The 26,225-nt window shown below is 46.5% G+C and overlaps 2 protein-coding genes and 1 long non-coding RNA gene across 4 annotated transcripts in view; 2 read left to right on the plus strand and 1 right to left on the minus strand.

Annotated features, from left to right (window-relative positions):
• LOC106807172 (dnaJ homolog subfamily A member 1-like) overlaps positions 1-1,993 on the plus strand; it is a 7,339-nt gene extending 5,346 nt beyond the window's left edge. The window contains exons 6-8 of the mRNA XM_014809442.1: positions 141-371; positions 623-777; positions 1,406-1,993. Coding sequence (XP_014664928.1) covers positions 141-371; positions 623-777; positions 1,406-1,576 — 557 coding nt within the window. The 3' untranslated portion in view covers positions 1,577-1,993. The remainder of the gene's footprint in view (positions 1-140; positions 372-622; positions 778-1,405) is intronic.
• LOC106807173 (ras-related protein Rab-11B) overlaps positions 1-26,225 on the minus strand; it is a 29,742-nt gene that overhangs the window by 1,696 nt on the left and 1,821 nt on the right. The window contains exons 2-8 of the mRNA XM_014809443.1: positions 22,417-22,538; positions 20,685-20,758; positions 19,949-20,142; positions 18,405-18,485; positions 15,602-15,751; positions 12,741-12,749; positions 2,595-2,596 (exon numbers count right to left, since the gene is read on the minus strand). Coding sequence (XP_014664929.1) covers positions 15,612-15,751; positions 18,405-18,485; positions 19,949-20,142; positions 20,685-20,758; positions 22,417-22,538 — 611 coding nt within the window. The 3' untranslated portion in view covers positions 2,595-2,596; positions 12,741-12,749; positions 15,602-15,611. The remainder of the gene's footprint in view (positions 1-2,594; positions 2,597-12,740; positions 12,750-15,601; positions 15,752-18,404; positions 18,486-19,948; positions 20,143-20,684; positions 20,759-22,416; positions 22,539-26,225) is intronic.
• LOC106807174 lies at positions 2,794-5,622 on the plus strand. 2 transcript variants are annotated; one of them, XR_001393631.1, is made up of 3 exons: positions 3,584-3,598; positions 4,101-4,137; positions 4,661-5,622. It is a non-coding gene; the product is annotated as an uncharacterized LOC106807174 (long non-coding RNA). The 2 variants fall into 2 exon arrangements; XR_001393632.1 differs by lacking the exons at positions 3,584-3,598; positions 4,101-4,137 and adding an exon at positions 2,794-2,816.

A 26,225-nucleotide genomic window follows, 5' to 3' on the forward strand; every position in this document is an offset into this window, starting at 1 on the left:
GCACGCACGCACGCACGCACGCACGCACGCACCTGCCGCGGTGCACGCGCCTCACGCCCCCGCCTCTCCCACACACACCCACGCACACACACTCCTGCCGCGGTGCACGCGCCTCACGCTCCCGCGCCTCTCCCACGCAGGCATGCGCGACGGGCAGAAGATCCAGTTCTCGGGCGAGGGCGACCAGGAGCCGGGGCTGGAGCCCGGCGACATCCTCATTGTGCTCGACGAGAAGGAACACGAGACGTTCCGGCGTAACGGAGAGGACCTGCTGTTGAAGCTGGAGCTGGAGCTGGTCGAGGCGCTGTGCGGCTTCCAGAAGGTCATCCGCACGCTCGACGAACGCGAACTCGTCATCACATCCATTCCTGGTGAGCGACGACGTCGTCGGTAGCGCGCCACGTGGTGTTGGTTGGCGTGTGTCGTATGCAGGGGGGAATTTTTTTTTTTCACGGGAGCTCTTTTTCTGTGTTCGAAGTCTGTGGGAAAATTTTGTCAAAAATTTTACGGGAGCTATTTTGAGCCTCACGGGAGCGATTTTGGAGGTTTGAAGAGCGAATCGCTCATCGCTCTCCGTGTTTTTTTACCCTGGCTCACCCGCTGCTTTGCTTCCGTAACACAGGTGAGGTCGTCAAACACGGAGACATCAAGTGTGTCATAGGTGAGGGAATGCCGATGTACAGGAACCCGCTGGAGAAGGGTCGGCTCATCATCCAGTTTGCTGTCAACTTTCCCGAAGATAACTTCCTGCCCCCTGAGAAACTTGCACAACTAGCGGTAGGCTCTTTTATTTATATCTTTTATTATAGCTTTTATTATTCATATCTTTTATATATTTATATTTTTATCTTTTATTTTTTTACACTTTTTTCCCTTGCTTGCTACATGCGTAAAACCGTCCTACATATTCCGTATCTAATCCCTAATGACATGTGGCTTCTGTAGAGTATCTCAGCATACAGGGCATGAAATTCAGGTTTTTTTGTACCAGCCCAGAGGGCTGGTAACAGCAATTTTTTACCAGCCCTCACCATAATTTACCCATACAAATTTTGTTTGTAAAATCAATGTCATGTTTCATGCTTGCATTCTCGATTTCAAATTTGTAAAATGTTGATAAATCATGGCGTGGTATCCTTCAGGTGAAACAGTAATGTAGGCTATTTACTCATTAATACTATAAATACAAATGTAGGTAGTCGCTAACACAGCTGAAACCACCGGCTCGGAGGGCCGGTGTTTTGTCAATGTTACCAGCCCTCCAAATAATTTGCCAGCATGTGTCGGTGCTAATTTGGTGCTTTGGCATACTAATCGACGCCGTGCAAGCGTCGCGTACACGGATCCCCTACTACGTGCAGCGATTGCAAATGAGACGAGTAATCAACGCTTTCTTACATCGCAGCGGTTGTTACCGGATGCTGAGGAGCCAGTTGTCACGGACGACGCGCAGCACGTCAACCTCGTGTCAGTCGACCAGGCGCATCAACACCGGCGTCACCATGGCAACGCGTACGACAGCGACGATGAGGATCACCAGCGCCAGGCCGGCGGCATGCAGTGTCAGACGCAATGATGACCGACGCGCCACACGGCTAGCATCATGAAATATATACACAAGCACAATGCAGAAACGTGGACCCAACTCACAGCATATAGATACAGCATAGTAAACTCTGTCCTCACTCTTTTTCTCTCCTGTTAGCTTACTGTAACAACTAGGACTGACTGCACATGTACAGGTCTTTCTGGTTCGCCCACCGTCACTCATTATTACGTAGTCTGCTTGCCCCATCTCTCTGACTTCCCACGCTGAATATGTGCAAGCTTTGTGTGTGCAGACAATCGTATTGCATGAGTATTGCACGAGTATTGCACGACTAGTTGTGGTCTTGATTCCTGATCTCTATCGATCACAGCAGCTATGTGCCAGGTTGCCGGAGGTAGTGTAGAGATGGTCAGGTCATGGTAGCAGGGGAGGCAGGAGGCAGTGTATAGATGCAGTCCAAGTCTAGGTGGGCAGGGGATGGAGGAGTGGCAGTGTCTAGATCGGTCGGTATGGTGGCAGGGGACGGGGCAGCAGGAGTGCAGTGTAGAGTTAATGGTCAATGGTCATGGTGGTTCAGAGGGAAGGCAGCGAGGCAGTGTTAGTTGTAGAGATAGGTCGATGTCATTCGTGTTCAGCTGGAGGCCGGAGGCTCAGTTGTAGAAGTATGGTCAGCGTCATGGGTGGAGGGGATGGCAGGATAGGCAGTGTAGAGCATGGGTCAGGATTCATGGGGCGGGAGGCAGGAGGCAGTGTAGATGGTATCAGGTCATCGGTGGCAGGGGAGGCAGGCGGCAGTGTATAGAGATGGTCGTTGTCATGGTTGTTAGGCAGGGGAGGCAGGAGGCCGTAGTTGTAAGATTTGTCAGGTCATGTAGCAGGGAGAAGGCAGAGGCGAGTGTCGAGATGGGTTCAGGTCTAATTTGGTGGACAGGTGGAGGCAAGGAGCAGTTGTGTAGAGTATGGTCAAGGTATGGTAGCAGGGGAGCAGGAGGCGTGTAGAGATGGTCAGGTCATGTGGCAGGGCAGGGCAGGAGCAGTGTTAGAGATGTCAGGTACATGGTTGCAGAGGGAGGCAGAAGGCGAGTGATATAGAATGGTCATGGTCTGGGTGAGGAGCGAGTGTATAGATTGTCAGTGGTCATGGTGGCAAGCGGGAGCGCGCAGTGTTATAGATGGATCAGTGCCATAGGTTGGCAGGGGATGGCAGGAGGCCACGTGTAGGGATGGTAGTCATCGGTTGGCATGGGGAGGCAGGAGTCAGTGTAGAGTGGTCAAGGTCATTCTGGATGAGGGGAGGAAGGAGGATCAGTTTGTAGAGATGTGTCAGGTGAAATTTGGTGGCAGTGGGAGGCAGGAACGTGCAGTGTTATAGGATGGTCAGGTCCATGAGGTATGGCAGGCGAGGCAGGGAGGGCAGTGTTAGGATGGTCAGGTCATAGGTGGCAGGGAAGGACAGGAGTCTCAGCTGTAAGAGATGGTAGGTCATCAGGGCAGGGGAGTGGCAGGACACCGGGCAGTGTGAGTATGGTAGGTCCCATGGTAGAAGGGGATGCAGGGAGGTCGTTTGTATAGTTTAGATTAGTTTATTGTCAATTTAGTGCATTTGTTCTATAATTAGCTGTGGTCACTATTACAATGCTCAAAGGATGAGGTGGCAGGGCTATTGCGCGAAAGGGAGCAGGATAGGCGTGCTATAGAATGTCAGGTCATGGTGGCAGGGAGCAGGAGGCAGCTGTAAGAGATGTCAGGGTCATGGTGGCAGGGGAGGCACGGAGTCAGTGGTTGCTTGAAGCGTATGGTCATGGTACAGTGGGTTGTCGATACGGGCGGATCTGTGGGGGCGTCAGAGACGCCGGAGGTTCCTGTAGGGAGTATGGTCAGGTCATAGGTGGCAGTTAGAGCTCAGACCGTTTCAGAGTCGCGAACTGGTTGTGCAAGGAAAGGCTCAGTTGTGGAGTACGTAATATGTGGTCGGGTTTACATCCATTATCTGTGTAGGCAGGGAGGTGGGATGTGGAGGCAGAGATGACTAGATGTAGAGATGGTCAGGTCAATTTTCTGGTGGAGGGGTGAGGCGAGGCAACGCGCGGCAGTTGTAGAGAATGTCAGTCATAGGTTGAGGGGAGGCAGGAGGCACGGTGTATAGTATAGGGTCAGCTGGTCATGGTTGCGGAGAGGGTGACGGCAGGAGGCAGTTTATATTGATGGTGCTGGTCAGGTCCTGGCTTTTTGGATAAAAAATGTGGATGAGTGCAAGTGAGTACGGAAGTTGAGGTTCAGGCCGGATTTTAGGTCGGTTGATCTGGTGGTTTAAAGGGTTTACGGATTGCGCAGGAGGAGTGCAGGAATGAGCGAAGTTGTGTACGCCCTCTAAACGGTCTATGACGCTACAAGGTTTTGTGTTTCTTGTTTTTATTATGCATATGTGATGTTTTGGCAGTTTCGATGCTGGCATGTTTTAGTGTTGTACGCCCAATCGGATACTGCCAAGAATGGTGTTGGCTAGGGTCAGGGTCTTTTATTGTTAAAGGGTTGTGAGCAGTATGGTCAGCTCATGGGTTAGCAGGGGAGGCAGGAGGCAGTGTATAGTATGGGTCAAATAGGTCGCATGTGATAGAGGCGGGCAGGGAGGCATCTGTCACAGATCGGAGCTATAGTCATCGCTCCAGCGGGTAATATCGTGTGGCAGGGAGGAGTTATGGCGGCTCATTGGTGGAGTGCATGTAGGTATGTTCAGCGAGGCTCTTTGGTAAGCTAGCGGGGTTGAGACAGGTATATGTTAATCATGCGGCAAGTGCTATAGATTTGTGGTATTGCAATAAGTCCGTGGTTCTATTTGAGTCTGCGAAGATCGCGGGCAATTTGTGTTGGATTTTCTAGCTTTAATATGGAGCCAGAGTTAGGTTCATGTTCGAGTCTCAGACATGATAAAGGCGGAATGTGAGAGCTGTAATGGGTAGAGCCGTCCAAGGGGTCTAATTCATTCCTTTTTAGGGGGATGAGACAGGGGAGGCCAGAGGCGTGTAGAGAATGGTCATGGTCGTATGATTGTGTTGGCGATGTGGAGGGTATCGCAGGCTTCAGTGCGCGCATTCGCTTAAGTTGTAGAAGGATGGTCAGGTCATGGTGGCAGGGGAGGCAGGAGGCAGTGTAGAGATGGTCAGGTCATGGTGGCAGGGGAGGCAGGAGGCAGTGTAGAGATGGTCAGGTCATGGTGGCAAGCGAGCTGGAAACAAGTGTAGAGATGTTCAGGTCATAGTGATAGAGGAAGCTAGAAGCAGTGTGAAGATGGTCAGGATGGTTGCAGTGCAGTGTAATATATTATTAATTATTGACCGACATTTGAAGTAGTGTAAAATCAATATATATGTGAACGATATTTTGTTTTGTTTTAATACGTGAACACTGGTGTGAGTCATAATAAGTTCATCAGGATGAAACTGGTGTTTATTGGCCGTGGCTTGTTACGCACACGTACCTTTTTTACCGTACCATTTTTATTGCACGCCAAAGGCATTCCCTGCTAAAGCAAATGATTTTTCAGTCCCCAAAAGATGAAAATCGTCCGAATGTAGTTAACAACGATGCTTTAGGTCGGTTAATCATAATCGGTGGTGCAGTGAAACAACTGATGCTGCTGCTTGCTGTGTATCGTCTATCATTTAATGATTCGTCTTTATTATTTCACAAAGTCATTCAGCATCTTGTATCATACAGCTTTGTTTCATTACTTGTATGTGCACATTAAGTCCTCTCCCACCCCACCCACCACGAATGATAACACTTCAGTATTTTACTAGTTGCATAAAGCAGTCAGGTTGCGCTTACAAATGTATTGGTGTAACTTCTCTAACTGCTATGTGTACGATGGGAAAGACACGTTGCGTATGTAGTTGTTGGTGCGGACCAGAGTGGGGCGGGGATGGGTATCAGAGCAACACACACTGTAAAATGTATACAAAACTGCAACCAACGTAACATTGCAGTGACGAAGTTAAACCCCCAGATGCGCAAGTTCAAGAAATGTATTTATTAATATTATATTATAAATCGTTTGTCGAGTGGTGTATCTACGTCTCTGTTTTTTCGCAATTATTTCCCTGTTTGTGTTCTGTTGTGCAGCGCCTCTCCCCTGCAATTACATTACACCAACCTTACACAACCAAGCTGCAGGTGACATAGGACTCTCTTCCTTATCTCATGTAGAGGTGGACAACCCTCGTCGCTGGCTGCTAACCCAAGGTGATTGCTCTAACACAGGTTGACTATTAAACTATAATTATTAGCAGCTGCATTGTCATAGTCAGATGCAGCTTGTAGAATGGCATGAGCGTGCGTCCGTCCGGCCGTGCGTCAACAGTTGGGCACAAATCTTAACCGCTTGACGTACGGTCACGATATTCGGGACGTCGGGGGGAGGGGGGATTGTCAAAACGAGTTGGGATGTCGAAGCTGGGGGTCAAAGGTCAAGAGGTGTAAAAGAAGGGAACTCTCCCTCTTAACTTAAGATTGCCCGGCCAAATCTAATGCGACTAAGCTCGTGGTATTCGGATGTATGCATCATTGTTGGACAGCCATCACTGTGCCGAAATTGTCCGAGGTCAGGTCGTTTTAGGACATTCTGGGACCTGGGTTTGACGAGCGATTCGGGAAAACTTTTTTGTTTCAGCGTGTACTAGATTTGTATGCTTTAATGAGCACCTGAAATGTATTTTTGTGACATGCGAGGAGGTCGGTCAGATAACCTTTCTGCCTCAAAGGAGGAGGCTTAACATTGGATTTGTTTACTGTTAGAAGAATTGACTTGCGGGGTTTGCTGTAGAATCTACTACATGCCTGCGCTGTTGAGCTCATGTTCACAAGTGAATATTTTCAACAGCTCATTTGGTGAAGAGGTTGATGCTCCTGTATGCGTTAATTTTATGGCTTCTGTAACTGTCAGTAGTGCTTAAATGTCACTTATTTGCCTTCAGTGGCCACTGCGCTGCATGTGGTGTGATATTACTGTGTGTTTTTGCGCGTTAGTAGTTACAGGTGGCATTCTCTATTTTCAGCTGTGGCATTGCGCTACGGTACTGGATGATTCTTACCTATTCTGTCTTGCAAATAGTTGTTGCTACTACTTACGATGGGAGCTGCCTCTTAATTCTTAAGGCCTTAACGTCCGCTTTTCTAGTGCACGCTTTTAATACGATCCCAACGACTTTCTTTGAGAAGGTTCCTGGATACCATTCTGTGCTTGGCCACTGTTTCGGCGGCGTATGTGATGTTGGTGACAACTATGGACTCAACAGGTTACTAGATCCCCCTCCCACCCGACACAGGTCCCGGCCAGAGTAGCGTGTAGTTAGCGCTTCGCTCGCCCGGCCTTGTTTGTTTCAGCGGTGACCTAGCACTTTTTTATACTTTATGAAAGGACCGATGATGTTACTTTCTGTTTGCTGAAAGGCAAGTGTCGGATAACTTTTGACCTCAGAGGAGGGTATAACTGGATTTTGTTGCTGTTACAAGGATGAACTGCTTTTGCTATTGTGGATGTGAGGCTACAGTTGCACGTTCGCAATTGCAAAGGCAGAATGTTGTTGACACGCGTTCGCTACGCTCCTTAAATCACCTATTTCTAAAGCAGTCGCTATTAGCTCCACGTGTATTGCACTCTGATGGCTCGCGTGGTAGGCAACATTAGGGGGCGCGCTCTTATAGCTGCATGAGGGCAGCGAGGTGCAACTGGCACTTTTCTTCTAATTATTGCCTCGGCAACCTGAGGCAGCATGTGTAACTTCACAGCTGAGGCCAAATTCTCCCCTGCCCTGTATACTTCGGATTTCAGCAACTCCCTGGGTGAGGTATCAGCACGAAGCGGTGATGCCATCTTTGATTTCTGGTGCACTGTGCAGCACCATATCGCCGGCACTGCTGTTGTATAGCCCCGCCCCCACGTATCCCCCCACCACCACCACTACGCTCGCGCTCGACACATATCCATGATAACATGTTAATATAGCGAAGTCATTAAAGTTACACAGCTGTATCCATATTACTGCACTACCGGTATAGCAAAGCCTAGCTATCATAGATTTTAGATCTGTATTAGTAGTATCCTAGATATATATGTTCTGAGCGCGAACGCAGTGATGGGAGGGTGCTCTTCATTCGTTTGCCAGTGAGTTTAGCATCAGAACACTGGCCGTCAGATGAGCGCTGTCGCTCTGCGGCACTTGTTGGTTATTAACACGGACACTTTTCAACAAAAATTTTAACACTAGCGTACACTTTCACACTCGCTCACACATACATTCCCGTGCACACTTACACGCAATCAATTTCCTGGCTTCACAATATGATTAGAGATGGAAATTTAATTATTCACAATAAATTTATCATCACAATCAAAACAGGAATAGGGACAATCTGACCAATCACGCACCAGCTTACATCATGCCAAATATTTGCTATGGTCAACACTGGATTAGCAATAATCGAAACGTGGAAACTTCAAAGAAAATTACCGTAAAATGGGACCAAAATATTAAATTGTCCGTCGGACCATTGACTTTGAAAATCTGATGGTCCTGATTATTTGATGGCCCCGGACCATCGCTTATTTCCACCCCTGCTTGGTATAGGGTCAGTCAGATAACCAGCAATGAAGACCGGCTTTTTATTTTAGGTAAAAAATGTAAATTCCAGGACATTAGACATAAAATAAGGACTTGGACCTATATCCAAGGACTTTCAATGACAAAAGGAATGAAAGTGTCAATGACACTGCTAAGCCGGCCCCGCCCGCAAGACCAAAGTAACCGACGATGCAACATGCGTGAGTGACGAGACACGAGTCTAGTTCTAGTCCGTGTTTTAAATTTGAAGCAATCATCGACGTACATTATAGAAACGAAGGTCTATATGCGGAGAACTCCACATTATATACTACTTCGATAATTATGTGTAATTTTTTATGTGAAAATAATAAATAATCGTATTTATATTAAATTATAACATTATAAACAACAGCTTGCCGCATAGCACAGCGCCTCATCTAACGTCTTACGGCGGATGACTTCTTGTGGCTGCGAGTTGTGGGATTCTTAGTAAACCCTGTTATTTTTTGTCCAAATGCTGTTCAATCACGCCCGAAATAGGTGCGAATGCACAGCAAGATGCGTATCAGCGCAACCTTCTCAAAGATGGTTTCGTGGGCGATCAGTTTATGGAAAGTTGCCACGAGATGGCGTGTCACGTTTAAGTGCTCTTAGATTAAGATTGGAATGCTCCCATTGCATTCGTAGCTAGCAAACAACTATTTCCAGACAGAAATCTAGGTTAAGCACTCATCCATTTACCTACGCAAGCCTACAGGCTGCCCAAATTGCAATAGAGAGCTGCCACCTGTAAACAATTAATGCAGGCACAAAACTGCCCCAACATGCACAGCACTGCAGTGCTGCATGAACCAAAAGATGCAGGCATACGTGACATGATAAGCAATTACTGCCACCCAGTGATCAGCAATGACATAGACAATTATACGATTTTAAGGCTACTAATACACCTTCGTTTGTAAAACATCAAAACTTTAATGCGTTTCGAAATTGGTTCACTGTCGAACCATGTGCTAGCCCCCCTCATCACCCCCCACCTCGCAGGGGCCGTGTACTGTCCTAGTATTCTACTAGCAAACCGCAGTCAAATTCTTTGCTAACAGAACAGTCAACAAATCCATGTTGTTACCTCCTATCTTGGAGGTAGGGGCGAGGGGAGGGTAGGGGAGGGGGTGCTCGGAATGGGTGCGGGGGGAGGGGGTCGGGGAGCAAGGGAAAGGTGGAGCCTGTGATGGAGGGCCTCTAATAGCAATAAGCAGGTTCACTCCTTTGTTGAAACATGTCAACAAATCCATGTTTAACCCTTCGCTCTTGAGGTCAAGAGGATTATCCGACACTTACTCTTTCGCCATACATTGTCAGCACGGAAGGGACATTTCCAGGGTCCTGTCAATAAAGCCATAAAAATGCTAGCGTCACCGCTGAAACAAAAATAGTTTTTCCAATTCGCCTGCCGTCAGACCATGTCCTCAGAAAATGCTCTAAATCGCCCTGCTGCCATTGACTTTGACCTGTGACCTCAATTTAGCACAGTGATGGCTTTCCTACCATATGCTATACACCGACTATCCGAGCCGTACCGTCCGAGCCCGTTTAGATTTTAGCTGCCGCAATTAATGCTTTCCTCCTATACCTTAAGTCTAAGAGTGAATGTCCCCCTTCTTTTACACCTTCTTGACCTTTGACCTTGGCCCCGCTTCGACATCCAACTCGTATTTGATGATCCCCCGACGTGCCGAATATCCGTGACCGTTTACGTCGAGCCGTGTTAAATTTGCTGCCCAACTGGTTGACGCACGGACGACGCACGGCGGACGGCACGGCACGGCACCCTCTGACGACGGCCACGATCAAGCGTTCTACAGCTGCATCTGAACTATGTCAGATGAGCTAAAATGAATCACAATTTGCTGATGGAGATTGCGCCTATACCCGCTTTGATGTATTGCTTAGCATAAATCATTATATCATAAAATAATAAATATAATATATAAATATAGTTATTCCAGCAGGAATTTTGGCATTAAAAGATATTGTCAATGAAATATTGTAAAACGAAGACGGACGAGTGTGACACCATAGACGTTTGTTATCTGCGTGTCTATATAATATGCTTATTAATTGCGCAAACGCCACCTACTTTGGCAGTAAATTTCTTTTAAAAGTTATCACAAACCCCTAGACCTTATTCATTCACATATCCAAAAATGAGCAAAAATCCGTTGAACCTGAACTGACTACTGGCAATTCCCATTCTTTCTTTGGGCAGAAAAATTGCAGCTGGCTCGAAAGGACGTCGAGCTGGCTGGCTCAAATAGGACGTTAATATGGGAGCATAGCAAGTAAACAACTATACCAAATTTCAAAACATGTGCGGTCAAACGGTTGCCTAGAGTTATCGGATTGACTGTAGCACAATGGTGACGGACGTATGACGGACGACGACCCATGGCAATAGCTCAGCTTGACAATGTCAAGGTGAGCTTAAAATTAGGGACTTTCAAGGACAAAGGACAAAATTCAAGGGCTGTGGGGACCCTGATACACATTTTTATATACATTTCTTCTGGGCCGTTAACTCTAGGTTGACTTATAAATACACTGGGAGCCTCGCAGTTCCTGCTTGACCGTGTTAGTTAGTTGGATAGCAGACGACTGAACATGACGGGTACTCATTGTGTGCAAACTTCCCAACAATGCCCAAACAAAAATAAACGCAATATTTTATATTATAATACAAACGCTGCCGTTTATTATAGTGTAAGGTGGTTGTGCCATACATGTTTCATTCTTTAGTTCGATACAGATACAATGTATTCATATGGACAGGAGACGGGATAATGAAAAGTAAATAGAACAACACACGTGAACATTTCCTAATGCGCGCCAGCTTTCGTACAACCAGCTGCGGCGGCTGCTGCGGTGTTAGGGCTCCCCAGGTGGGAGAGGAGGCGGTAGACATTCTGGTAGTCAGGTGCACCTGTACTACATGCCTACAGACACGAGTGCGTCTCTGCCGACGTCTGCGACCCCTGCCTATCGACGGAGAGCGGCTGCGGAAAACAACCCAATCCCTTGTAGCTCAGCGAGGTTGCTCCGCGATCGTGAGTGGCTGCAAGGCTCCGTTTACGTGATTACATCATAGCTGATGAATATCGCACACCGCGCCGCGAGTCGATGTAGACTTGGGGCGCTGCTGCCGCCTGCTACTGCCCCCTCGTACGCGCACCGCACGCATCGCGAGACATGTGAACATCGTCACGTCGACTCCCCGAGCGCGTGGCTCAGAATATCCACTGGACCGCCGCACCACTCTCTTACGACACCGTCATCCCCCTGTCCACTGCTGCACGATGGGCATGCACACCCACACACGCACTGATACGTACGCTCACACAAACACAGCCACACAGCTAACTGGCCTCGTGCTAGTCATACACCCGGTTCGAGTTGCTGTCTGGTGGGAATAGAAGACCGCCGTGCTCTCTACTGACCTTTAGCTATCAAATAGAACAGAAGAACTCGTCTCTTTTAGAATCGACCCTCCGGCGACATGCAAATCGAACCTGCTGCATGCATGTGACGAACACACGCCGTGACACACACACACACACCTACGTGTTCCTATTACGAATATAGCAGCGTACCCCAGAACTTTGTCGCCAGGAGGCAGGCCGGTTGTACATTACCAATATGAGGAGACAACAGCTCATGGGGAAGCTCTTATTGCCTAGCAACCTGCACAGCTGCTAAAGTATTTTGCCAAGATGCTTGCTTTATACCAAGGGTCAGTTGTGTTAAAACTGTAATTGTTTACGATTCGTGTTTAAATGCATCTCCTTATTAAAATCTCCACGGCACTACATAAATATTCAGCTAACTCGCCTGGGTAGGCTGTGGAGGTCAACAGGAGACGAGACATTTGGAGAGATAATTATGCCTTGAAGCACATACAGTTGGGCACTAAGAGAAGACATGAATAATTGTCGCCTCAAAACATCACAGATTAGTAGGAAACCCAGCCAATCTAATTACACGGCTACATTTGATTTGTTCCACTCCAATGATGGCCAATTTGGCCAGTTATTGGATCTACCAACTCCTGACAATTCGATTGCCAAAGATAGGGTGAATGAGTGAGGAAGATATTGAAAGTGATGACAGAGGTAATTATTTTCAGTACATCCCACTTGAAACCAATCAAAACCATTGCAACCAAGCTTGCACTTTGTTCACTCTGTGCTGCACACACGATCACTAAACCTTCATGCTACTCTTTTTTCGCTCTTCACCTCTCTCTCTATTTCAATCTCTCTCTCTCTCTCCCCTTTCCTCTTACACAAAGAACAAAGAATGATTAGCAGAAACCAACGGCTTTAGAGAATGTCTGTGTGCCAGAGATGTACACATCATTGAGCAAATGCACTGTATACAAACGAACCAAAAATCATTCGCCTGTTCGGGTCAGGCGTCCATTTCTATTGGAGATGCTACGGTCACGAAAGAATAAGTGGGAGCCACCCTCTCCGTGGGTCGCTACGGTGTCACACAAGAGCCTTACACGACGCGACGCAACAGCGTTGCGTTAGCAACGCAGAGCAAGGTTAGTTACTGGGATGTCGATACCGTAGATCTGGACAACGCTCTCTCTCTCTCACTGTGTACGATACAAACACGGCTACGTGAGAGCAATCGTTGAGCTCTGCAACGAAGACGCCTGTGCCTGAACACGCACGCATGCACAAACGCACGCACGGCACCAAGGCACACGAGCAGGTTTAAGCTACCCTCACCAAGGCACACGAGCAGGTTTAAGCTACCCTCACCAAGGCACACGAGCAGGTTTAAGCTACCCTCACCAAGGCACACGAGCAGGTTTAAGCTACCCTCACCAAGGCACACGAGCAGGTTGAACCACCATCGTTTACCTCACCCTCTCGTTCCATCTTCACGCACGTGCGGGCGCGCGCCCACGCGCCTGCAAATAAACTGCCAGCGCATGTGCGCGCGCGTGCGACGTGACTGATGCTGCAGATGCTATTGATTTTTGAATGGCTTCAGGAAAGGCAGTGCAGCGACGATACTACGTACAGCGGCTAGACACCGACGCCAGGCAGGAGCTATCCGCCGCCGGCAGCTGTCCGATGATGTGTCTCCCTTTGTAATCCCAGTAACCGCTGATCTATCTACGAATGCTGTACGTACAGTGAGCAATGAGGCGGCCCAACGATCCAAAAGTTGCTAGTTTGTAATGCCACTCTGATACGATTTTTTGTTTGCATTTCAGGGGCGGGGCCGGCTGCGCACGTCGTGCATTTCTAGCAGTCGTCGTGCATACGTGCAAGTTTTAAAATTAACTGGACTCAATAATTGAGGTAAAACCACCGTATCAAAGTTGAAACGAAGATCGTATCATGACAACAGCCTTGCAGGGCTACAGCAAACAATCAATCAGTTAGGGATGGCCTGGATCGCTTGAAAACACACAGTTCTGCCAAGGCAAATCTGCTGCTTGCAAACATGCGGACCTACATAGCATTACTCTTCGTCTTGCCATCCTAACAGCCTACCACCACACGCACGCACGCACGCCCCACGTCACGAACACTCCAGCAACCCACGCAGCGCAGCTGTGGGGTAACCCGGGCACCTAGCTCAGACACGCTCAGGGTCCCTCCCCCACCCCTGCCCCCACCTAGAGGGCTGCCGAGGACCGCCACCCTTCCGTCATTAAAACAGTGCTCCTGAGCCGTAACTACTGTAGCGGCGACCGTGGCGACGACGCGCCCAACCGTCCGCGAATTATTACAAAAATAGAAATCATTCACCACAGGGTTTTTTAAACGCGCTGCTAAAATGCGCAGGTACATACGTATGCGCTCAAACGAAGAAACCAAGGAGGAAAGCATCGATCGATTAGCAACATATCTTACAGTTTACAAATCCGTTTTCTCTTACAAATTATTCATACAACTACTGCGGGTGAAACGCAACACAGGCGCACTGCGTCTCACCAGCGAATACACACCGATTATCCATCCCAAGTTCGCCTATACAATATATATAAGAAATTTCACGTAATATATTAAACTTCATATGCACACCGTACGATTAGTCAGGAGTCGGCCTCGTGTCTACCAAAACTCTCGCGAGGTGTGTTGCCCAACAACAAAATTTACTCAAGGCAAAAAACAGCATCTGTTGCACACTCGTATAACGATAATTATGTTTACAGCCGGACTGTACGCATCGGGAGAGACGCGTTACAGTCACGAGATAGGCCCGTTCCGTCTCACTCTGCCCCCTACCTATACCGCTCAGACACCCTCAGCACCCTCCTCAGGTTCACACTCTGTTAGTCGGCCAGCGGTCTACGACGGAATCTAGTCGATATTCGATTATCTGACAGGAGACGTGACTGCACACGCACGCGAGAGAGAAAGCCCTACACCTACCCACCCCCCAAAAAATTCGCGTAATGGTTCCGCACTAGTTTCTCGCAGGATACACAGTCACACATAAATATTAACAACCACACAGGAAAAGCCGCGTACCAGAAGCATATAAACACGCACCAGCGCTCGTGCGGTGCGAGTGACCACGCCTGAATCCCACCGCGAGGCAGGGAGCGGCCGTCGCCACGGTTTCCTCCGCGGCCCGCCGCCGATCTCGCACACGGAATAGGAAAACGCCCGACAAGAAGCGATACATCGAATTTGATTAAATACGGTAATGGCGGAGAGGAGGGCAACGCTTCCCTACTCTATGTCAGACCGCGCACCAATGCAGGTAGCCGGCACTCACGCGGACCGACGGGGCACCGTAGACCACTCGGCGTGCACGGCCCTTCGAGAAAACCGCCCGCGAGGTGACGTGGTGCCTCCTGCCATCACGGCCGCACGCGCGAGCGCGCCTAACCACGCATTATTTACACATAATTAGATCCACCCGGTTTTGAAGATCGCACGAACGCAACGCGCGGTAGCGTCTCTCGACATTTCACGGCCAGACCGCAAGCACACCATCGTCGGACTCATGTGGAGAAAGCCCGGCGGTCAGATCGAGCAGAACTGACCGCCGGGACCCTGCGCAACTTAGCGGCCAAACCATGCAGAACTGACCGTGAGCAACATATTAACGGTCAAGCTCTACAGAATCGTCCGCCAGACGCAACAACTCGGCGGACAAACTCCAAACCAACACTCCTGCAGAGCCGGCCGCACGATATGACCCTCGACAGGTGCTGCCACCCACGCGACGGTGGTCGTTCGTCGGCGCAGACCATTGACCGCCGAGTTGCCGGAGCGCGAGAGCGTCGGCGATGGCGGTAGCCGTACGCGCACGTGCGGAGGGGAGAGAGCCAGAGCCAGATACGTTACTTACGCCCAGGCAGCAAGTATAGGAGGCCGCGTCGACGCACCGTCGGCGACCGCGACGCGACCCCCGCGATGGCGGAGACGCTACTGGCAGCACTTGTTCTTTCTTGAGTCGGCGTCGCCGTTCGTTGGCACGACATGGATGGGCTTCACGCTCGAGCCGGGCGAGTGCTCCTCGTCGGGCGAATCACGGATCTGCTTCTGGGAGACGATCTTGTAGATCTCTGCGACGCAACGACACACAGATTCTCGTTAGCAGATCACACACACGCACACACGCACGCACGCACGCACTCATCAGTGATGGAAATTAACACTCGCCCAGTCGCCCGAGGCGAGTAGAAATAATGTTGGGCCCCAAAATTTCATCGAAAAGTCGCCCGGAATGCGAGGGTTTGTTTTTATAGTTAAACATGCAATAATCAGTGGAATCACTACGGTTTCAGTGCTATGATTACGCCATTACAATTCGCTCACCATTTCTTACAATTTTGATACATTTTTTGACCACTAGAATGAAAACTAATTCAATCTATGCTGCTAGGACTAGGAGTAAGAACACGTTGGTGCACGTTCACGGGGGCGGACATTTTACATGTTGATTCCTGGGTTAAATGTAAACCGGGCTCTCATTGGTTCAGGGCTGGGAACTCAGCCAGTGAGAGCATGTGTTGTACATGGTGTTGTATCTGACATTGCCGATGACCATTGGGAATGAATGTGGGAATTGTAATTACCACTGATCTCTATTACACTAACTAGTTAGTATAATAGAGATCAGTGGTTTTGACATGGTTGTAATACAATCCAATGCAATCTAATAAAAATTGTGATCAATATTAAATAAAATATATTGAAAAAAATAATTAAATTTTGAATAAAATGACATAAAAATGCTGTCCCTGCCAATCACGGAATTTGATCCATTGCCAGTAATAAATTTATGGAACGAGCAAAGTGTCAGGCAGGGCTCGAATTAAGCGACGAGAAGGGCAAGGCAATTTTTTTAGGGCATGTGAGAAATCGCCTTGAATTTTCTCTAAAATGGAAGGGCACAGAGGCAATTTTAAAAGGCACCAAGGCAACTCTCAAAATTTGAGAAGGGCACAAAGGCACTTTTGTAAAATAAAGGAAAACTCATAACAAATCATTACATCAACATCGTCTTGCTTTTAATGTACAAAACAATATGCCCCCATGTAAGCTTACACCGTAACACCGACCCCTGTACCCCCCTCTGCTAATGGAAGTACAGTAACAAGAAATTTTACATGCCCGCTATCAGGAGCGAATAATTATCCGATGCTGTTATTATTCCCTCCTGCGACTATCGGTTTTAAGCTCATCATTGCAACTACAGCACGCACGCGCACGTGTTATGTTGACTCGACTAAAAACGAAACTAGGGCAGTAGATTAAAGGGCACCGACGGCAATTACACAACAGGGAAAGGCAGGTGACTGCCGTCGGTCGGGTTGGATTTTCAGGGGCAGTACGGCGATTGATAGAGGCACCGAAGGCAATTGCCGTCGGTGCCGTCGGTTAATTCGAGCCCTGGTGTCAGGTCAAGAAGGCCGACTTTAAAAAATAAAGATAAAATGCTGGAAAACGCATTGGAAATGTTGAGAATAATGGAGCTGATAATAGAACAGGGGCTCAAACAGACACGATGATGACGGCTGATGATGATGAAACAGGAAATGACAATGGGGACTGGATGGACTGACAATGACCTGAAAACTGTTTTAAAAAAACGATTGAGTAACTACTCTAGTTAATGGCATAAAAAACAAATGTAGAAATTGTTGAAGTACTTCTTTTTTACTTCTTGTCACTAAGGTATAGTATGCCGGAATCCCCTAAATAAATATTTGTATTTGCCACTCGTCGTGCACGTTTCATCAGACACCACCTGACTGTCGCCCTACTCAAGTGACATCATGTATTTTCATAGACTTTGTACCGTTTGCCAAAAAGACTTGCAGTTCTTTTCCCAAAATATTTGCTCTGAATCTTCATGCCCAGAATGCATAATATTTAGAGCACCATTTTAGTGTCAATATCCAAGACGAATCTTGAACTTTGGCGCTTCGTGCCATAAGCTGGGCCCACACTTCATTTATAATTGTAATAAAAAAAAATCATCCCCAGTAACAAGGCACATACAATTTTTAATTATCTAATTTATTAATAACTAATAAAAACTATTAAAACTTTCATTAGCTAGAAAAAAAACAAATAAATTCAATAAAAACCGCCAAGTTAACTGCCAGAAATACCACTACATTCTCCCATTTTACAACATGGCAGAACCTTTTCTAGGCCTGGAAAATCATTTAGTAATTTTAAAAACCTTGCAACTTTCAAGATACCATGCAAACCCTGTTGAAGTTTCGACACAATAAGCGCACCTGCCACGATGCATCAATGAACAACGTTTGCACAACCACCCCACGTGGCACGTGTCGCAGCATACGTGGAGTGAATGAACATTGAATGACAAACGCACGCAATGTGAGGGTGATGAATAATTGAAGCACGTGACAATCGCATCGATCTAGGCCGCACGCTCTTCGGGATACTCTCTCGCTGCGCTTTTGCCATCAACGCCAGATATTCTGTGCAACCACTTTTAGTCAATTTGACGTCCGTGAACATCAGCGAAATGAACAGTGTGTGGAATGTCCATCAGTCATGACCATGCCCACACACAATTCCCCTTTCTACGATCACATGCGCAGGCAAATCTCTCCTACACAAATAAGCACTATATGTGAAAATTTGAAAGCCAAACCAAAAGTATCAAAGCACTGATCTACCGGATCAATACCTAAAAATGCATTGCCATATCATATCATAGCATATAGGATCACCTACCTGTTAGAATATTCTGAAAAGCTGTCTCTACATTTGTTGAATCTAGAGCTGATGTTTCGATAAACGACAGGTTATTCTTCTCTGAAAAGTAACAATCATTGTTAGATTACGATGCTGTTGAAATTATTAAGCAGATTAAACAACTATTTTATTAGCAATGCATGAAAAATACACTAGCTCTGTAAGTACTTTTAGTGTACAATAAACACCCTGGTGCAAATCTAACATAGGGCACGCTGCAACTTAAATACACCTATTCCTAGAGCTTTCCTCCCCTATAAAATGTCTGTGATGCTAGCAGCGCTGACAAATGCCGACTACACCGAATTCCGCATCAAACAATGAGGAGGGGAATAACGACGTCGCTTCACAGCATTTGTGAAAATGATCACGATCCCTGACAGCACGTGCGGTTGACAGAGACTGCAGTCATTTCAACGCACGGAGGGAGAGAGACACAGCTCACAAGTGAACGCAACCACTGTCGTCTCGACATGGGGAGGGAGAGAGACACAGCTCACAAGTGAACGCAACCACTGTCGTCTCGACATGAGGAGGGGGAAAGACACAGCTCACAAGTGAACGCAACCACTGTCGTCTCGACATGGAGAGGGAGAGAGACACAGCTCACAAGTGAACGCAACCACTGTCGTCTCGACATAGGGAGGGAGAGAGACACAGCTCACAAGTGAACGCAACCACTGTCGTCTTGACATAGGGAGGGAGAGAGACACAGCTCACAAGTGAACACAACCACTGTCGTCTCGACATGGGGAGGGAGAGAGACACGACTCACATGTGAAAAGCCCAATCACATCCAGGGTTCTCCAAGAGCACTTATAGCCTGGCGGCCCGCCAGGCTATCGTCGAGCCCCGCCATCCTAAAATGCACCCGCCACTCTAAATATCATAGCCGCCATGCTAAATATCATAGCCCCCAGACCCCCCTAGCATGCAAACCGCCTTCGGCGATTTGCAACTAGGACCGTAAAGGCAGCACACGCAATGCTATAATGAAAAAGCTTGGAGAACCCTGACATCAAAACAGGAAGAGTGAGAGAGAGACAGGGAGACAAGGAGATCGAGAGCGAAAGAGAGACAGGAACAGAGAGAGGAGAGGGTGGGAGGAAGAGAGTGAGTAGACAGATTAGAGAGATTTAATAAAAAATATTGTTTGTTTGCCCTCACCCGACCGACCCGCCAAAAAGGGGCCCGACTCAAAAACTTATAATTGATCTTTCCCATTCTTTTTTTTTTTTACATTGTATCTATCACTGTACATTATATAAATCTGTAGGCAATACATTATATGTACCAAGCAAAACAAACATTCAACATGAAAGGTATCTCCACACAAGCACACCCGAGTATGTAGACGCCATGCTGAATTTGTAAAAAAGACCCACCTCAAAAAAGAAAAGAAAAGCGTACCTACCTACCCAAACTTTTTAGCCTGGGTCGGGTGAGGGCAAACAAATATTTTTTAATAGTGACCCGAGGCATGGAGCGAGTGAGGCGTGGAGACGCACAGCGCGCGCACAAACCTGCGAAGGCCTTTGCCTCGTCCGTCGGCACCGCCCGCAAGTGCCTCAGGTCGCTCTTGTTGCCGACGAGCATGATTACGATGTTACTGTCGGCGTGGTCGCGGAGCTCCTTCAGCCACCGCTCGACGTTCTCGTACGTTATGTGCTTAGCGATATCATACACTAGCAGCGCGCCGACGGCACCTCTGTAGTACCTGTGGGCAGCAGACGTCAGAGATCAGAGGCAGTGTCAGCACGTGCAAGGGGAGCACAGGCAAAGGATGCGATGGGAACACGCACCAGCAGGCACGCACGAAGCAGCAGATTTGACTAATATCGTCTGCACTCTCTTTCGCCTCGTTCTCGTTCCTAATCAAGGCTCGCGGAAGAAGCGACGAAAAGTGTTGGAGTAGAGTACTTCACTGCATTCGTTCGAGCACGTTGGCTGCTGCGCCTTCTAATGAAGCACGAGCCATTTCCGCGTCGCATGCAACACTTTTCAAAGACTACGGCGCTCACGAGACCCCATTCGAGCTAACAAACGATGTGCGATTTCAATGAGGCTACTAACTGCAACATGACAACATAGATGTTGCCTTTTGATGCTGCGACAAACCAAATGTCGTTAATCATACACAATACATCCAGGCGTGCGTACGCTCCAATTATCCTCAGTGAGCACCAGAACACACCCGACCCCCCTCTCCCCGTGTATATTTCGATGTGCCTGTCCGCCAGACGCAAAACAAGTGCTCACGCGTTAGTGATGGCTCGATAGCGCTCCTGACCGGCCGTGTCCCATATCTGTGCCTTTATCGTCTTCCCGTCAACCTGCAACATACAGCGGATGGTGAAAAAAGGTGCGTGGCCGGTGTCATCATCACTCACGACCTCCATTATTATACAGCATGCCTGCTGTACAAGCACGTCCCATACAGCACAACACAGCTCAGACGATAGATGCGGTACTGTAGTTCCTGCTTTATCAGGCCTCGAATAAATGGATGCACATTGCTTCAATGACACATCTTTTAAAACAATCCGTATGCAAGTTGTTGTGTGTTCACTGTTTAAGGGTACTCTCAAGGTTTTCCACGAAATTTCATAGATTTTTCATTTTTCTCAGTAGATATGTCAGAAAAATCCTGATGCGTTATTTTTGAACATATTGTGTTTAAGATGTAACAAAAATGTTTGTATCCAGTCACTCTTTCTGGTAATTGAGAAATATCCCAAATACAATTTTTAGATAAAAATTCAAAATTTGTGTGGTAACATAATTAGGTGCTGGAAATTCCATGAAATTTTTTGGCTTGAGCATAGAGATATATCTCCTCTATAAATAAAACAAGTGATTGATTTGATTCATTCGTCAATAAACGTTTAATCTTCATTAGAGCAATACCCCGGGCCGCAGGCCCCTTTCTACGTTGCGCAAACCGGGCGCGCCCGCCCCGTTTGGGAAAACTCCCCCCACGTTTCAATCGTTGCGCCCCGTTTAAATTACCTCCGCCCCGATTAAATTCCACCACAATAAAAGTTTGAAAGCGCGGGAATCGATCGTCAAGAATTCCCATTCGACCAGGCCACCGGACGCGTGTATTTTTACGGTACCACTAATGCGTAAACGTCCTACACTACGCATGCACTGCAGACCACAAACAAGTACAAACAGTCAACCTGTCCCAACCCCTAAAACTAACTATAAACCGACTCGGCTATCTTATATATATACAAGTACCCCAAATACCGTCTATGGTGTGGTAGCGATTTTACGCATTAGGTAAAAAAAAACACTCCCCGGACCCCCCTAGTTTCCCCTCCCCCTCCCCCCTGTTTCAATTTCATCCTGGGGAGAACCCTGGGCCGTGCAAAAGGTGGAGAGTATCCTCCAAAAGGGGGAGAAAATCAGGAAATTTTCGTGATTACCCAACATTTTCGTGATGACTCGATAAAGTGGGACCACTGTATCAGCTTTAAAAGTTCAACAATAATTTCAATCTTTGTGAGAACTGTGTTTTAACGCGGTTATCTTATTCATTACCCAACATTCCTATATATTTCCCCTATACTATCTAAAGCAGTCAGAAAAGATGGGATAAAATCTAAACAATCTGAAATTGATCAAGGAGCAAAAAGTGGGTGCATCGCACCAAGATGTCGTTGCAGTAGGGGCTGGCCATACAACATGCATAGCCTGGAGCATACTGCGATATATATACGGATATATCGTTAGTGCTCAGCTCACCCGACTTTCAGAGTCACTCACTTACCGACCACTACAATAAGGAAGTCTTAATTACAAAGAACCTAAAAACCTTAATCAAAGGCACAAAAAGTATGTGAACATAGAAATGCATTCCATTAAACTCACGCGGTTGCTAATTGCTAATACCGGCGAAGTGATAGGGCAGTGGACATCACTGCAAACGATGACAGATTAATTTCCTTACATGTGAAATGTCTATGCTAGATGGGAAACACGATACCTGAATGCTTCTTGTTGCAAACTCCACGCCGATTGTACTTTTGCTTTCCAAGTTGAACTCATTGCGAGTAAACCGTGATAGCAAGTTACTCTTTCCCACACCGGAATCACCAATTAGCACAACTATAAAAAACATCCAGAATGCAAAGTTAATGATTGCAAGTGGTAAAATTGTATCTGTTATGATGAAGGCCTGAATGCAATAACATGCAAAATGATAATTTCATTTTAAGCAAACTTAAAATCACCCCATATTAAAAATTCGACGCAGATACATATTGCTCACGCCAATGCCTACTCACTACCTAACCAACAGATACGGCTGAAAAATCAATAATAGAACACTAAACACTAAGATTTATTTAACTCATGGGCTGTAGCGATCTACGAACAATGGGCATCGATGAGGAAGACAATAAATGTGTAAATATCCTATGAGAAAGTAGCACATACGCATAGATGAAGTTGAAAAGTTAACCTATACTAAACATATAAAAAAAGCATCATACAATTTAGCAAATAAAAAATTGCACTGGAGGTATGCAAACAACTTATTATGAAATTGTGTTATCTTTTTACAACTATATATAGTTCAGGTTTCTTATCAGTCTGTATGGCTGACTTGCCTATTTTTTGTAACATATTCATATCTAAACAAATAGTTTATTTGCTATGCACTCTTTCTACACATACAGCAGCATAAACCAAAGCAAAAGCAAGCAGTGATAAATCACAGGGCTCAAGTTCATATATCACGAATCACTAAACGTAATTCTGATAAATTTCAACGGGCCAAGTTCCACCAAACTTTGCAATATCAGTTGGTCTGGTCTTCACTTTATCAAATAAAAACTTGGAAAAATGGTGTTTAACTTTTACATTCTAGGTATATATAGCAATTTCTTTGGTGACAGTGTTTTTATTAGTTCTAATCCTTCAGTAGGGTACTCTTCTTTACTGAACTCACCATTAGAGGTTATTATCTTATTAGTAGATAGTTAGATAAATAACTGCCTTTGGTTAGTATCACTTTTAGGATTGTGAGTCATTATTCATACATAAATATGCATTGCGGAGATGGCAGATAACTAGCACCACACCAAGTGCGCACTAACAATAATTGAAGCAAAGCCTATGCCAAAAGCCATGCACCAAACATGAGGGTTAAATACGCAAAAAGTATATATATTGATCAATGCTTTCAGTTGTGTAGGTTATACGCGTCGTCTGGTGCAAATGAACTTTGTGCATACCACGCCTTACTGTATACCTTCCTGTGTTCACATAGCCAATAACATACAAACAGGCCCATAGCCAGGGCCATCCTTAAAATTATATATGTTTGCTGTCCTCCGACCGGACCCACGAAAATAGCCGCGACCCAAAAGTTTTTGTTTACATTTTGGCTCCATATTTTTTTATATATATTTTTTTCCCATTTTTGATAGTTAAGACTGAAACACAAAGCATGTGTGGCAAACATGAGGACAGACTTAAAATAACTATTATGTAGTGTTGTCAATCGGTTGTAATTTCGTAATCGATCATCGGTTGGACCCAAGTAACCGATGATCGGTTACAATCGGTTACTCGGGGTGTTGAATGCCTGCGTGTGCGTAACGTCGTGTGCATGTATGTGCTTGTTTAGCCCTGTTTACTGTTTGTTTTGCACTGTTTACTACTGTGTGTATAATACATGTATGTTAATAAAGGATAACTTGTATAGTAGCGATATCTCTGATTCTCATCACTTTTTCAAATTATTTTTTTGGATGAAATCGATTATGGATTTTGATAACCAAGCGCTTGGTTCGAGACACTGTTCAACCGATGATCGAGTATAATCGATGATCGTGACATCACTACTATTATGCCTCACAAAAAAGCCCTACCTACCTACCCACTAAAAAAATCATGGGTCGGGGGACAGCAAACATAGGATTTTTTAAGGATAGCCCAGGGGGGGGGGGTTGCACGAACCCCCTCCGAGCCCCTCCCCCGAGCAAAAAAACAAACAAACTTTTTTTCCATTTGAAAATTTGCAAGGTATGCACCAGATCGCTCCATTTTAGTGTAATAATTGCAAAATCTCCATTGTGCGGGAGGGGGGTGTCACACCCTCCCCCGGCTCGGTCGCTATGCTCCCTCACTCGGTCGCTTCGCGCCCTCACAAATTCAAACACTCAAAACAGGTCAGTTACATGATTAGTGTTAAAAGCATATTACTATAATGAAATATTTATTAGACAGAAGAATCAATATAAGCATTTAGCTAACTATAATGATAAAAGATGGTACACTTGTTGTGCCCAAACTTGGAATCTTGTACAAGCTAGGAATTTCAGCGCATTTGCAGTTTGGGCAACCAATATGCAGATTGGCCAAAACCTGTTACATATCTAGGATTATTAGGTTAAATATCATTACCATGAGTTCTTGTCGGCTTTCTTCAATGTGTTTGGCATCTTTGTTAAAATAATAAATGATTATATTACATAACTTGATAAGTATTAGAGAAATCCCTTCCTAGTTTGTACCAGTTATGCTCGCATACGCCACAATCGCCATTAAGAGTAGTTGAATTTAAGCGACTGTTTTCAGCGTGTGCAATCTTGAGATTGGTCAGCCAAACTAGGAAATCCGCAGTTTGGGCAGCACGATCTTAAGATTGGGCAAGATTCCAAGTTTGGGCACAACATATGCACTGTACTTCCAGCTTTATGAAATAGCTCCAGTGTCTACAAGTACAAGGAAGAAAAAAGGTTAGAAGTCGCTACCGTGATGGATGGCTGCATCACTGGTCAGGGGAAAAAATACACGGGGGCGGCGGGCGATTTCCCCCCCCCCCGAAAACATGATATCGGGGGCGACCCCAAAAGAAAAAGTCGTCCTGGAAATTGATTGTCCAGGTCGGTCCCGCCCCTTGCCGCTCTCGCTCGGCGTTGCTGCGCTGCGATGCCTAGGCCTATGCCGCTAGCGGCAGCCGGTTCCACGGCGCGGTAGAATTCATGGTACGGTGTGACTGTCAAGTGTTTACCATTTAAGCATGCATGTGTGTACTTTACTGTATTGCATTCAATCAAGAGTAGATAATATAACAAGAGGGAGACACCCCGATTCCCGCATTTTTAACCGATTTTTTTCATCAAAATTTGCCACCAATAAAGAAGCAAGTGTATACGTTCCTCAGCTTATTATGACCACTAATCACTCACCTTCGTGGTACTGATATTCGTTTACATATATTTGCTAGCGTATTGCTGTAAATCGTAATCTTGCACGGATGTTATATTATATACTCTTGATTCAATCAAGCACGCGCCGCCGCCCACGCGTATATACGTGTGTGGCTGTGTGCTTGCGTGCGTGCCGGTGTGCCTGCGGGCGTGCTTGCGTGTGTGCCTGCGCGCGTGCCTGTGTGTGCCGGTGTGCCTGCGGGCGTGCTTGCGTGTGTGCCTGCGCGCGTACATGTGTGCTTGCGTGTGTGCCTGCGCGCGTGCATGTGTGCGCGCCTACGTAGACCCGTAGGACCAACGACCCATAGGATTATAGAAGGGTAATCCATGGAAAATCCTAATGAAATTCACACGTATATTTTTCCCTGCCAGCACACTCGTGTGTCATTCCCGATTGTAGCTTTTTCGTCAATTCCCCGAAAAAGTTTTGCTGTCGCTCTCTCATAGTAGGTATCACAGTAAAGCACATTATTGCGGTTCCTGCTGCACCGCGAGTGAGAAAAAGCTTCCCTTTCAACAGGCGAAATTAGCACCAAGATTATTATTTTAATGGGAAAATTATATACCATTTGAA

Source organism: Priapulus caudatus, unplaced genomic scaffold (assembly GCF_000485595.1).
Source record: "Priapulus caudatus unplaced genomic scaffold, Priapulus_caudatus-5.0.1 Scaffold198, whole genome shotgun sequence".
NCBI lineage: Eukaryota > Metazoa > Priapulida > Priapulimorpha > Priapulimorphida > Priapulidae > Priapulus > Priapulus caudatus.